This window comes from Labrus bergylta, chromosome 16 (assembly GCF_963930695.1).
Source record: "Labrus bergylta chromosome 16, fLabBer1.1, whole genome shotgun sequence".
Lineage (NCBI taxonomy): Eukaryota > Metazoa > Chordata > Actinopteri > Labriformes > Labridae > Labrus > Labrus bergylta.
The window spans coordinates 17,521,273-17,535,505 of record NC_089210.1 but is presented as its reverse complement, the minus strand read 5'-3'; the positions used below and the strand labels follow the sequence as shown (position 1 = coordinate 17,535,505).

Below are 14,233 nucleotides of genomic sequence, written 5' to 3'. Positions count from 1 at the left end.
CTCTAACAAACACACACCGTGCGCGCAGTCATTGTCGGCTTTGGTTGCAGCTGAATCTGTGCACATGCTGCATGATGCCAACACCCCGCCTTTCCATCACATACACACACACACGCACACGCACACACACACACACACACACACACACACACACACACACACACACACTCAGCTATAATGAGCATACTTACGAGGTCCTGAATCACACACTCACACAGAAATGGAAGGATATGAGAGACACAAAGTCGCTGATGTCACCTTTACGCAAACATGCTGTTTACGTCTTTTTTTGGAAATGATTTGGAGTTGGGCAGTTTAGAGGTCCAGTCCTGCTCTGCTAAAAGCCCGTGGCACCTTAAAACCAGGCAATAGACGGAGCCTCTGTCCGTGACATACGTCTGGAAGTTGGACGAGCTGCGTGCGTCATGTGCTGCTGCAGAACCCGTCAGGCGCTCATTATAGTTCGCGCTGACTGAAAGACAACGATTCCGCGCGCGGGTGCGATCAATATGATTTATAGGCAGACACCAAAGAAATAGTCGGTCCCCTCCCTTTTATTTTTATCTCCATCCATTCACTGGCACATCAATCGGTCCGTCTGTCCGTCCGTCCGTCCCTCTCCTCCTCCCCTTGGGGCCGCTGGACGAAGAGAGAGGAGGCTGCGAGGAGTGCTTTACTCCAATGAGAGAGAGAGAGGAAGGACGCTCTGCCAAGACGTTTGGGCTTATCTGTGCCGACAAAAGGTAGACTTTTCGGGGCGGGGATGGTGAGCGACTTTCTCGGCACTGCTGCACCTCGACCGGCCGAACCGAGATCAGGAGAGGGAGTGAAGCGGTGGAGGAGCGGCCGTCATACCCGTGTCTTTGACGACGCCGTCCGTGTGTCCCCTGCTCAGCTCCTGGATGGCCGCGCAGGTGACGGAGAGGAGATGATGGTTGCAGAAAAGGAGGAATTCTGCTGAATTCTTTTGCGAAAAATAATTTGATGAACAACGCTCGACAACAATGACACCATCGTTTCGAAGAAAAACGGTATTTTTTTTCTTTCTCCTTTCTACTCAAGATTGTGCTCTCTGAAATAAGGTGCTTTTAACAACAAATGTCAGCATTTTCCTGCTCTCAAGGCTTGTCAGGGCTCACTGGTGAAATAACTGTGAGGAGGTGGGAGCCACATTATTGCCACACACTGTGCCAAACATTGCGGATGTTTCAGAAATAAATAAATAATCGTAGCTTTCCCGTTTCCAATGCCTTTTAAGTCTTCGGGAACACGGCCGTTTTTTTAAAATGCTAAGTTGATCACCACTGACAGCGCCAGCTATAGGCTGTTAATTATTTCCACATTGATTTTGGACAATCTAATTATTGAGGCCTGTGTGATATCAGAGGCGTTTAGATTGTTATTCCCTGCTGTCATGAGAGTAAAGGAATAACCATCCAGAGAGGTGCAGGAGGCTGTGCTGCGCTCTGCTGTAGATATGAACCATGGACAACATGAAACATTCATGTTCATTCGCTACAGTCTCCCCATGATTTCATGTTGGGGATAAAAACCTGCTTTGAACGGACAGAAGAACCGACTGAGACTGAGGCACCCCACAGCAGTACCACACAGTGCAACCAGTCAGCCAACCGACCACATATTTAATTTCCTCACACCCACAATTGGCCGTTGGCAGAGACGCGCAGAGAAGAGACGCTTCATGGGCGTCCTCGTCTGCTGAATCCAGACCAGAGCTGCTCGCCGGCCGCAGGTGTTTAGCAGAAGCTTACAACACAACCCGTTGTGCATATGAGACGTTCTGATCCAGATGGGATGTAATGTTGTGTGGCTGCACAGCTGAGCATTGGTCTCCTTCTCCGCTGCTTCGTGAAGATTGGCTTTCGGTGACCAGAGAATGGCGCGGTTTGGAGATGAGGTACCGGCCAGGTACGGCGGGGGGCCCGGCGGAGGGGGCCCGGGCGGCCGCGGTGGTAGCAGGCAAGGAGGACCTCATGGACACGGACACGGACACGGGCATGGCCACGGTGGACATGGGGGCCATGGGGCGCACGGTCACGGTCCACCCGGAGGTCCCGGGGGCCAGAGAGTGTACAAGCAGTCTATGGCGCAGAGAGCCCGGACTATGGCTCTGTATAACCCCATCCCCGTGCGCCAGAACTGTTTCACAGTCAACCGCTCGCTGTTCATCTTCAGTGAGGATAACTTCGTCAGAAAATACGCCAAAAAGATCACCGAATGGCCATATCCTTTACCTGCTGTTGTAGAGTGAGTAAACTGGTGTGTAGGCCTGGCCCCAGGATCAGGTAAGGCCTGATGTACACACATATGTTTGATTGAAAGGGGGCTTTTTTTTTCTTATTCCAGGAGTTATAGGCCCCTAAGTCCTAATGACAAAGGTGTAACTAACACATACATAAAGGCAGGCCCATGTTAGGGGGTGCTACAGGAGGTGCCACAGGCAGTGCACATGTAATTTATAGCTAATTAAGGGGGGGGGGGGGGGGGGGGCATCAACTAGAGGTATATTTTATGTTGCTATTTATCATCATCAATCACATTTGTAAGCAATTTCATGTCACAGTCGCGTGGGACCTGCCTGATTTACGCTTCCTGTGTATCTTGTGAGTGTGTTTGTGTGTGTGAGTGAGTGAGTGAGTGAGTGAGTGAGTGTGTGACAATATGTGCTGCTGCTGGTGATGGTAGTGGTGGAGGGGGTGTCTAGGGGGCGCTGCTGGTTGCTGATGTCAGCATGTGTGCGGTGTAGGCCCAGAGCCTCACGCCAGTGTAGAGAAACAGGAGAGAGAGAGAGAGTGGGGGGAGGGGATGAAGGAGGCAAGGAAAGGTGGGAGAGACCGAGTAAGAGAGACTGAGTGAGAGAGAGAGAGAGAGAGGGGTGAAATGAGCAGCTACAAATTGTGTGTATGTGTGTGTGTTCATTTGTGTGTGTCCTTGTAGTGATGCACACACCAGCTTCCATATCAGCATGATGCAGGTGTCTTCCTAGATTTGATGTTTGTGTGTGTGTGAGAGCGAGAGAGAGAGAGAGAGAGAGAGAAAGAGAGACTGTAGTAGGCTATTAACTTGTGCATTGACACAGTATTTACATTTTTTCCCATTTGGAGCCTCATCTTAATCACAAGATGCAGGTGTCACCAAATGAATTGCATCTTTTCAAACTGTGTGTGTGTGTGTATGATTGTGTATGTGTGTGTGTGTGCTATGTACTATAACCAGCGAGCGTGACAGCGTTACATTTCCAGCATTTCCTTGCATTTCATCTTTCATTACACCGGCACGTATTGCACCATTCGGTGGAGAAAATAGCAAGTGAGTGAAATTTTCATTTGCAGGATTTGTGTAAAGTCTGTGGGAATCCGTGCAAATGTGGAAGTAAGTTTCTGTGTGAGTGTTAATGACAAGAGGGGGGAAATTGGAGTAATGATTGTATTGATCTGTGCCAATGCTTGTGCCGTCACATAACTACACACACTAATTGGGCTGCTCTGGTGAAATGTAGGAGCAACTTTGAGTGCCTCTAAATCAAGTCTATTCACCTTCTACATGACGGACGTGTGTGAGTGACAGATGGAGTGTCTGCAGGAAGTCTCTCTTTTTATTAAGAAGGAAATTCGTTTAAATTGAGATTCAATGTGGCAGACTTTTACAGTTGAAGGTAAAATTTTTGGGTTCCTTTTTTTTTTTACGTGAAGGATGCTTTTGTCACCGCAACACCTGTGCTTACATGACGGGTCTGCAATAAAAGAAGGTCTCTGTCTTAAATACTAAACAGCCATATATTTGCTCCAAATAGTGCGCACCACTTTACCTAAAGATGATTTTTTCCCCTTCTTGTTTTGATTTATCATTTTGGCACATTGGCAAACATCCAAAGCCTGACAGAGATTGGGGTGGTGAAGGAAAATAAGCCAAAGAACAGAACAGATTTGGTAGCTTTCTGTAATTGTTGACACAAACAGAGGTAGAGAACATGTAGCTGTATGTACTGCTGACAATACAATGGGTTCTGTTTGGTTTCTGGGAACATGTTTGCTTGGTCTCAGATGGTTTCAAAAGCAGCTGAGGAGGAGTTTTTTCCATATCATCTGAAAGTTCCAATAACATATCTATCTGCTGTATTTGCATTGTCTTTTCAGGCCCACAGTCCCTGCACAGAGTCGTTTGATACAATAGAACAGTCTCATATAATCCAGGAAAATAGCTCTGCAATAAGTTGTGCCTTTTGTGAAGCTTATAATGTTCAATATTTGCCGCGACTGTGTCAGGCTGTTGATTCAATTTAAGGGTTATTTCTGAAGCCGTACCTCGTCTTTTTTTTTTTGGTGTTTATTGGATTGTGATAAATTGTACAGAATATAGAGTTTAACATTGTACACCTCTCCCCGGAGAACACAACAACGCTTTACTGTGTATTCATTCTATAACCTGGTGTATTGCGGGCAACCTTTAGTACGTTTCAGGCCGCAGATAATCTTGTTACTTCTGTGGCCTTACGTGGTGAAGCGAACCAAGATGAGCTGGAACATAAATGACCCGACCAACTGCAATCCTTGAAATGCTTAAATTGTCTTTATATTATTACTATCTGCTTGTTTGGTGTTTGATTGTCTTTGCAACTACTAGAGTATTTAATCTGCGAAAAAGCTTGAGTCCACTGCGGACGTTCACACTCTGCAGGAGGCGGTGTGGAGACAACATCCATATTGAGCATGTAAGGTCACCTCAGGTAACTCCAGAGCCTGCTGCAGCGTCGTGGACTGTGTCAAAATGTTCTCATCAATTTCCATGCAAAGTGTATTTGATCTGAACACTGCTGTAGTGACATGGTTACCATGGTATTTATAGAACTGTTTACATATACATTTATCCAAATTAATATCTGACCTTTTTTATCTGCTCTTAAACTTAAATCAACTGTCTACTCACATTTTACATTCAAGTCGAACAGTGTCAAAGTTTGTATTACAAATATGGACATTCAGTCTGTACTCTGTATCACTCTGCAGATGTTTATTGTCTTTAAAATGCTTCATGTGTAGAAACAGCATTTGTACCTCCAGTCTTTTTGCATACTGGAGTCAAACAGAAACCTTTGGTCCAATCCTGTCTGGTCAAACACAGATCATTCACCCTCACAGATTTGTACTACATGCTCATGATGTCAAACCTTGATCAAATAAAGACAAGAAGCAGTTTAAAAATACAAGAAAGTTGTATTCCCGGTTTTAAAACAGAATCTGCGATGAGGGAAAGTTTTCAATATGAATTTTATAATGGTTCCATTTATAGAACGCTTATCGGACATTTGGCCAGAATTAAGATCAACATTAAATATGAGATCTCACTGCATGCATGACAAAGTGAAGACGCAGTGTTGGAGTCCAGGGCGAGGTTGTCAACATTTGTGATACTTTGATTCTTTCAATGTGTTTAAAAATTATGCACTCTCTATTATTTTAACGACTGATAACTTTAAAATGTACTGAAGCTTTAAAGGTCTGAAATCCAGACAGCGTGCAGGAGTTGGCCTGCAATATGTCAGAATGAAAAAAACACATTGAAGTTACCTACTTGTGGTTGCCTGGGACTTCTACTTTTGTTGCTGTGGTATTGAAACAGGTATCGATATTATTTGTTGCTTTTTTAGTATCGTATTGAAGTTTTAGAATCTGGTATCGTGACAACCCTAGTTCAGGGGAAATAAAAGGAATTTAGATTGATTCATTTGAGCCTGAAGCCAACAGAAGCGTTGCCATGTTGATCATCTCACTGATGTTTCACCGACTTCAGATTGGAAACGTTGTTTGATTGAGCCGCTGTACGAGTCTCAGTGGATTCACGATTCAGCAGAATTCTGACCTGCAGCTTTATTTAGTTGTGAACTGACTTCAGACCCTCGGGAGTGCCTTATAAATAACTCTATTCTCTTACATCCACTTTTAGATACAGCACAGAGATATTTGCTTGTTTTAATTAGAGTTCAGGCCTGTTACTGTTCTGTTTTCTTTTCCATAACAAGTGGCAGACATATTGTTAAATATGAATAATACCAACACGTGTCCTTCCTCACTGTAAATAAAGGTACTGACCTTTAGACACACGGCGCTGAGGGACCATCCTGCCTCAGGTTCTTTAAAATAAATTCTCATCACATGGACAGAAACAATAACATGCAATAGCATTTTTTACATTTGGGGATTTGAATGCCTCTATTTCAGAGACAGGACAGTAGAGAGAGTTAGAAATAAGGAGGAGAGAGTGAAAAGAAGCCACCGGTCGGACTCGAACCAGGGCCACCTGCATGGTGGAATGTAGCCTCTGTACATGTGACATTCCACCTAACCACTGGCCAGCTTGCACCCAACCTCATCAGATTTTTATGTATTTTTATTTTCATTTGTGTTGTTTTGAGATGGTTATCGCTGTTATTTGCAGTTCTCATTCTTTAAAGGCTTTATATGTGATTTTTAACACTTAAATGTAATATAAATCAAGTATATCCTCTGAAAATAACTCTGTGAGTCATGACTGTCTACAATGGGTGTAACACCCGAGTCCCACTGTCTGTGATGTTTTCAGAGTTTTCCGAGTCCTATCTTCAGTTTGTTTACATCGCACGGACAGCCGGCTGACTCCTCCCTTCACAAATAGAAGTTGTTTAATTGAGGGACTAGAGAAAAGAAGAAGAACATACTGTACTCACTGCTTAACTGTGTTTCTAGATCACGCTCATTTCAGGTAAATTTACATGCAGTGTGAAGATACGAGCATAATAAAGATCGCTAGCATTAGCATGCTAACACAACAATGCAGCGCAAGTTGTTTTGGTTTCATGCCGGTGCTCAAGGGCGACATCTACTGGATCAAAAAAATCGCAAATAAAGCCTTTAAAAAATAATCTATTCAAGATTTATTTTGGGTCTTTAACTCAGAGAAAGAACTCTGAAGTGCTGCTGAGGACATGTATTCTACTTCTTGTCCTAACAATGATCTCAGACTCCACTTATCATCTTACATGGATGGGACACTCGAAACCAGATCAGTCACACCTGATGACCTTAGATATGAATTCTCTATTGGCAGTCCTACTGACCTTTGACCCCCTCTATGCCCTTTCGACCTTGTCAGGAGCGTATCAGGTGTCATGCTCTGGAGAAATTCCTAACCCTAATGTGTCAGCTAGGTTCATAATGTGCACAATCTGCAGGGCACTAATTATAGAACCTGCAAGCATATACACACACACACACACACACCATATGGTGTAGACTGCGTCATCAGCACACACTATCCCACTGTTATTGTAAATGGAGAGGAAGTCAATCTAATTTGAAAACATACAACCCGTCCACATGTTTGAATATTTATGTAGCTGTTTATTTAATGTGAATCATCTCTATTTAAATTGTGCACATGGCACACCTTGAGCTTTGTGATAATGTGCTCGTTTAGTATGTTCTTGTGAGTCTGTTGTTGTGTCCTACTCTTCTTCTTCTTCTGTATCTGATCCCACTCGATGACCCAGAATCAATGAGAGATCAAATGACCGTTCAAAGCTCATCAGATTAATCTATATGCTTGGCTGCTCCCCCTCTTCCAGCTTCTATTAGTTTAAGAATCATCTCATTGGTTACAGTAAGTTGTAACTGTCCATCATGTTGACCATAAACGGGATTGGTAAATGCACTGACACCTCTGTTGGAGTTTAATTTAATTGACTGAGCTGCTTCCGGTGGTGTGTTGTATTTGTTACTTCCTGGTTTGTATCCACAGAAAGTTAGTACACATTTAGTGTTCCTAATCAGGGCACCACAAGCCCTTGTGGGAATATATATATAAGATGTTTAAATCTGTATTCACATGTTCAAAAAACTCCTAAAAATTCCCTGAAATTTTTATGAAATTTCCTGAAATTTTCAGGATAGGCGTCGTGTTTGAACCCAAATTGCCTGGAATTTTTCCTTCCAGCTCCCGAGTACATTACCAGTCAGGGTGAGCTGATGTGAGAACGCAGCGTGAAGTATTCAGGAAAAATGCACGGCGAGCAGGTGGGAGGGGTTGGTGACGTTTATATCCTGCGACTTACAGGCGACCATAGGTTGTGTTGCCTGCAGCAATCATCATACTACATACTTATGTATGTACATACTCATACTTGAACTACAAGAGGCATTGGTCGTGCTTCATACTTCATGTCCTTCCCCCTGAGATACCCCCCCCCCCTCCCCAGTCTGCCTGAAATTTTCTAGAAACTGTCAGGAGTGCATATGAGAAAAAAATGGGTTTAAGAGAGACAGACGGAGAGCAAGTGATACACACCAAGAAGAGAGATGGAGAGAGAGAGAGAGAGAGAGAGAGAGAGAGACCTGTGTGTTTTTGGGTGGATGTAGAGAGTCAGTGATCTACATTCGCTGCAGAATCTAAATTATTTATTGGCCTTTCTCCAGCTTGCAACTGTCAGCTGATAACTTCACCGACTTAAAATCAGCTCGGGTTGTTCGTGTGTCTGAGATTTGTTTCTTTTTATGTATACGTGCTTATTCATTTGTGTGTATTTGCCACTCGCTCTTACGCTTTGGTCTCTGTCCTGTCTTTCTTTGGGAAACACACACAAACTCACACACATGCTCTCTTACAGTACACACTGTGCTCATATTGATTCTGTGTCTCTGTCCTCAAACCGGTCACATCCATGAGTCACTGTCTCTCTCGGATCAGGACGGCCTCAAAATAACAGACGCATAGACTTTATGTTGGTTCATTTGCGTTCAAGATCTTTGGAGAAGGGGTTAAGAGGTCAGGGTAAGGGTCTGAGGAAGGCAGCAGTGTGTCTGTGTGTGTGTGTGTGTGTGTGTGTGTGTGTGTGTGTGTGTGTGTGTGTGTGTGTGTGTGTGTGTGTGTGTGTGTGTGTGTGTGTGTGTGTGTGTGGACGAGTTGAGTTTTTCTTAAGTGGAGGAATAAAGGGAAAAGAGCGAGTGAGAGAGAGCTGAGGTAAAAAGCTGTTTCTGCTCTGCCTCTAACATGCAGCTAGAGCGGAGAGAAAGATCAGAGAGATGGACTATTGAGTGACAGAGGCAGAGAAAGGAGGGGGGGAGGGCAGTAAGACAGACTTTATAGAGAGGGGAAGACTAATGAGAAACGATGGAGAGAGAAAGAGAGAGAGGGGAAGAATCAAACTGTCTGTCTGCATATAAATCATTTAACACAAAGCAGCGAGGGGAGACAAACACTCAAGGTGCTGCAGCTACAGATGGAAGACACACACACACACATCAGTGATTGTCACTTACAGACAGATATTGCATTCACTTTTATCCCTTAAAAACTCACCTCTGCACTACTTACCCATCCATAAGTAAAGTTAACCACCATCACAGTGTCTCCAACTGCGACCCTGATCTGAAACAGAAAAGTTAGCACCGAACATTGCGATGGTTTACTGTGTTTAGAGATGAAACCAACAACTGCCCTAACCCTGTCCACACAAGAGTCCCACGTTTAAAACCCTGTTTACACAACAATGATTTCAGAAGAAAACAATAACCTTCTGTTGCATTTTGGCAGTTTGTTTACACCACAATGGCGTTTTCAGTGAAAAATTTCAAAAACAGATCCCAGGGTGTGTTTGTCATTCTTTGATTTATCTGTGCATAGAGCTCAGGATATTGTTGGCCTTTCCTCTTTAAGCAGACATGATAGGATGAAATCTTTATATTTTACTCAACCTTATACCTCAACCGGTTGTTCATCCGCCATGAGTGAGTGGTGAGTTCGCTTCTTTGTTCCCAGGCGAGTCACTTCAAAGTCCACGAAACGCAAATTCAAACTCAGACTACGCGTCTGGTCTGTCGATTTCAAAAAAATCCCTCAGAAAACAGTCAACATTTAGCACCATTCAATTATTCTAAGCTAAACACAAGATCACAGCGCCGTCGGGTAAACAATATTGCCCTACGTGGCTAACGTTAGCATGCTAGCACCGCTTAACGCGCCTGTTCTGGTTACAGCCTACATAAAACTTAATCTGCTCATTCTAGCTCAAAAGAGAGGCCTTCTGTTCTCTGCGCTCCTCTGTGCTCTCGTTACATCCAGGTAGTAGAGCATCATGCAGTATGGCATATTAAGCGGAGCTACAACCCTGACTTGTGGCTGGTGGCTGCGTTACAGGAGACAACATCTCATCAACTAATAGATCGATAAAAGGCACACATCCACTACTACAAGGTCTCACAGCTTGTTTTGTTGTTCCTCGCGTCTTTGAGTACTTAAAAAACGCTAGAAACGTCTGATGTATTATTATTATTATTATGAAGTGAAGTAAATCATCAAATCAGGTCACTTAGCATCACAGATAGAATCTTAATCTGCTAAAAAAAATACAACGGTCAAAGAGCTCATTCTCCAGCAGATGAATTCTGATGGCTGTAGACTTTGTAGCTCTGATAACTGCACACCCCTCGATCCTCTCCCGCCCCAGATTCTGAACACTTCTGGCGCCAGAAAACCCCACATGGTGCATGGTGACGGCCTGCTGGTACCTTTTTGGTAGTCAAAATATCAATCAGTGTCTTCACATTGGCAACATTAATGATTTACACAGTGTGTGGTTGGTTGTCTCCAAATTGTAGCTGCAATCCAAATATACGTATGACAGACTTTACAAAGACTTTCTGCTAATGCCCCCCATCGCCATTCCTAAAAACCCAAACACACTTTTGCCCCCTCCCCTGCATTGTCTCTTTGACTGATAAGAAGTGAAGTTTTGTCATCTCCTCTCACGTTTCACTACCTGTACTTTTCTTCCTTCACTCCTGTCCCATCCATCATTCTCTCTCTCTCTCTCTCTCTCTCTCTCCCCCTCCCCCCCTGTGATCCTGCTGTTTCACTCGCTCTCCTCCACTGCGTCCTGTCCTCTCTCTAATTGGACTCTTCTGCCTCTTGTGATGCTAATTCAACACATTTGTTGGATGTTTTTTTTTTTTTTTTTTGGGAGGGGGGAATTTTGCAGAACATGCTGACAGATAAAAGTCTTGTGAAGTTAAAATGCTCATTATTGTTGGGGATAAGAAGTGTGTGTGTGTGTGTGTGTGTGTGTGTGTGTGTGTGTGTGTGTGTGTGTGTGTGTGTGTGTGTGTGTGTGTGTGTGTGTGTGTGTGTGTGTGTGTGTGTGTGTGTGTGTGTGTGTGTGTGTGTGTGTGTGTGTGTGTGTGTCTCTATTCCTCATGTTGGTGTGTGTTTGTGTGTGTGTTCCCTCTGGGCTCAGTCCACCTATCTCGTACCTTTGACTGTTTGTTAATAAATGTGTGAATTGATCTGTATCCTGAGTCCCTACGGGCAGACTCGCAGTGCTAAAAACTGAATTGCGCTTGTGATGAAAGCCAAACCTATTTATTTTCACATGGAAACATGACTTTTTAGTTTTCTCATATCGTGCTACATGCATTATGTTTCCCCTGTAGTGTTTTGTCAGAATAGGTGACCAGATTGATGAGTGGATATTTTATTTTTTGAGCGTTTTTGCCTTTATTTGATCGGACAGCTGAAGAGAGAGACAGGAAATGTTGGGAGGAGAGAGCGGGGGATGACATGCAGAAAAGGGCCGAGGTCAGAGTCGAACCCTCGGCCACTGCGACGAGGACTATAGCCTCTATACATGGTGCATGCAACACAACTGCCAACCAATCTGGTGCCACGATCAGTGGACATTTTGAGAAAATGGAGAAGACTTCTTTGTCTATACTTAAACTATGCTCATTAAACAGGTTCACCTGTAACGGCATATATCTGTACTTTGTAATACTGATCATTAGTAGCATCTTTTTTGGAGGCCTGGATGTGTGTGTACATATTTGTGTGTGTGTGTGTGTGTGTACTGAAATATATCTGTCTGTCCTCCCACTGTGTTCTTACACTGAGGTGGAGGAACACTGAGTTCATCTGAGGAAAAGAGAAATCATTTCCCTCTCTCGGTTTTCTCTTTCTGTTTTTGTCCATCTCTTTCTTTCCGAACTGAAAATGTATTCACGTTTTTTTTAAATTTGCACAAAGTAATAACAAGTGTGTGCTGTGAGACATAATGTAAAAAGGTTCAGATGATCTCAGCAGAATAATGCATTCACCACCACGAACTATTTGCATCACAAGCAGTAAATGCTTCAGTGTATGGGAAAAAAAGTCAAACTCTAAAGTGTTTTTTTAAAGTCTGAATAAAAAAACTGATAAAAGAAAATTAAGATCCTGAAAAGCATTATTTCACATTTTTATTCATATTTATTTGGCATTTCTATCTTTGGCATTGATTTAGTTTAAATGCACAGAGAATCGTCCTGATGTTTTCGGGATGAGGTGCATGTGTGACTGCAAAAAAGACGAATCTGTCACTCCCAACCTTTACAGCATTCTGCCTTCCAGCCCTTTAGTACGTTTTCTGCAAGAAGTCGGGTCGAGCTGATGTGGAAATATTCAGCAAAATGTACTGCTCACCAGTATGTTCCTTTCTGCTCTGTTGTTCATATCATGAATATGCTGAGGAAGCATCGATATTTAGGCAAAAATGATCATCATAGTGTCAGAATCTGTTGCATCATCCGTCCCTACCGCGTCATATAATACACCCCACCCAGTCTCCGGCTGCATGGGGGTGAAATTTTCTACAACTGTATCCTTTGTCTTTGAAGTCTAAGCCAAATCAACATGAGTCTTGAAGCACTATAAAGTGCTGTGGAAGCATCTGGAAATCCTGACTTCCACTGTCTCAGATTGTGAGCTGATCCGCTAAAATTCGATAAATGCAATGTGTAGCTGTTTTTTTTGTTGTTGTTGTTGTTTGATACACTGCAGATGGCTGCCCTTGTAACATATGTGGCAATTTGAGAAATGGAAGCAAAATCAATATGGAAACACGCTGCCATGTATCAACTAGGAGATACATCACTGTAGAAGCATTGGTAGTGAAAGCTGCTGACTTAATTTGCGGTGTCAGTCAAACCAGGTGTGCACAGATGTTTCACACTGCCTTTAGTTGATCTGGTGCTTTCCTTTATTTTGTCAAAGCTCCGACAAGGACCTCATACTCCTGTCCTGTTTGTCACCTGAAATTACCCTTAACACTAAAAACCTGCAGGACGTTGTTTTCACTGTCTTTAACCTCCTGGATGATAAACATGCTACATTTACATGCTGAAATCTGATTATGTTTACACACAAGTGAGAAGAAGATCTTATTTTCTCTTTTCATTCCTCTTTGTTTCTCTCTCTCGCTCTCTCTCTCTCCTTTCCCTCTGCATTTTTCTTATTCCTTTTTCTCTTAGCTGTGCATTCTGGCTCTGTTGAATTATTCAGTTTCAGTTGCAGGCTGGTTTGGATGAGTGTGTGTGCGTGTGTGTTTTTTTGTCTGTGTGTGTGTGTGTCGGAGGGAGGGGGTGCAGTGACGTGGAGCAGAGCTATTTTGGGGATTCAGATACGTGGAGAGAGAGAGAGAGAGAAAGATAAAGAGACAGAGGGAGAGAGTCTGTGATGGATTGATTTTTTTTCATGCCCGTGTTCTTTAGTCATGTGCTGCGGCTGTTACTAGACAAACACTGCTGGAAACCTGCACTCCACCTGCAGGGTGTGCTGGCACACACACAAACACACTCACACACATTAACATGTACACTCGAACACATTGGCAGGTGCACACAGTTACATCAGAAAGGGTTGTGAGATGTACAAACATGTTCACCGCACTGCCTGAACATGCAGCCAATGTAAATGCTGCTCTGATACACACACACACACACACACACACACACACACACACACACACACACACACACACACACACACACACACAGCGTCAGCATCTTGTACAAAGTGACAACTCGGCTGTACGTGGGTGGTGAGGGAGAGGCAGTGGCAGGGGTGAGATGGAGACACAACATATGCCGTGCGGAGTAAACAGGCAGGAGAAGTGGGCGATTTAAGGACTAAACACACTGATTGATGCTAAATCAGACTGAGAGAGGCCAAGCAGGGCTAAACTGGCCTTCGGGCACTCCCATTTGTTTGGCAATGGATTCAGAAATGTTGCCAAAGTTGGAGAAAAATGTAGAATTTTGTTGCAGCACTGAGGCAATGGAGATGTGTTTGTTTCTAGGTTTCATATCAGACTGTGTTTTCGTCTCAGCTCTTTTCCTGCTGATGATCACGGTATGGCTGTTTTCACATTATG

At 43.5% G+C, this 14,233-nt stretch overlaps 1 protein-coding gene across 1 annotated transcript in view; it reads left to right on the top strand.

Moving 5' to 3' along the window:
* cacna1aa (calcium channel, voltage-dependent, P/Q type, alpha 1A subunit, a) overlaps positions 1-14,233 on the top strand; it is a 91,657-nt gene continuing 77,424 nt past the window's right edge. The window contains 1 exon segment of the mRNA XM_065964791.1: positions 1-2,244. Coding sequence (XP_065820863.1) covers positions 1,898-2,244 — 347 coding nt within the window. The 5' untranslated portion in view covers positions 1-1,897.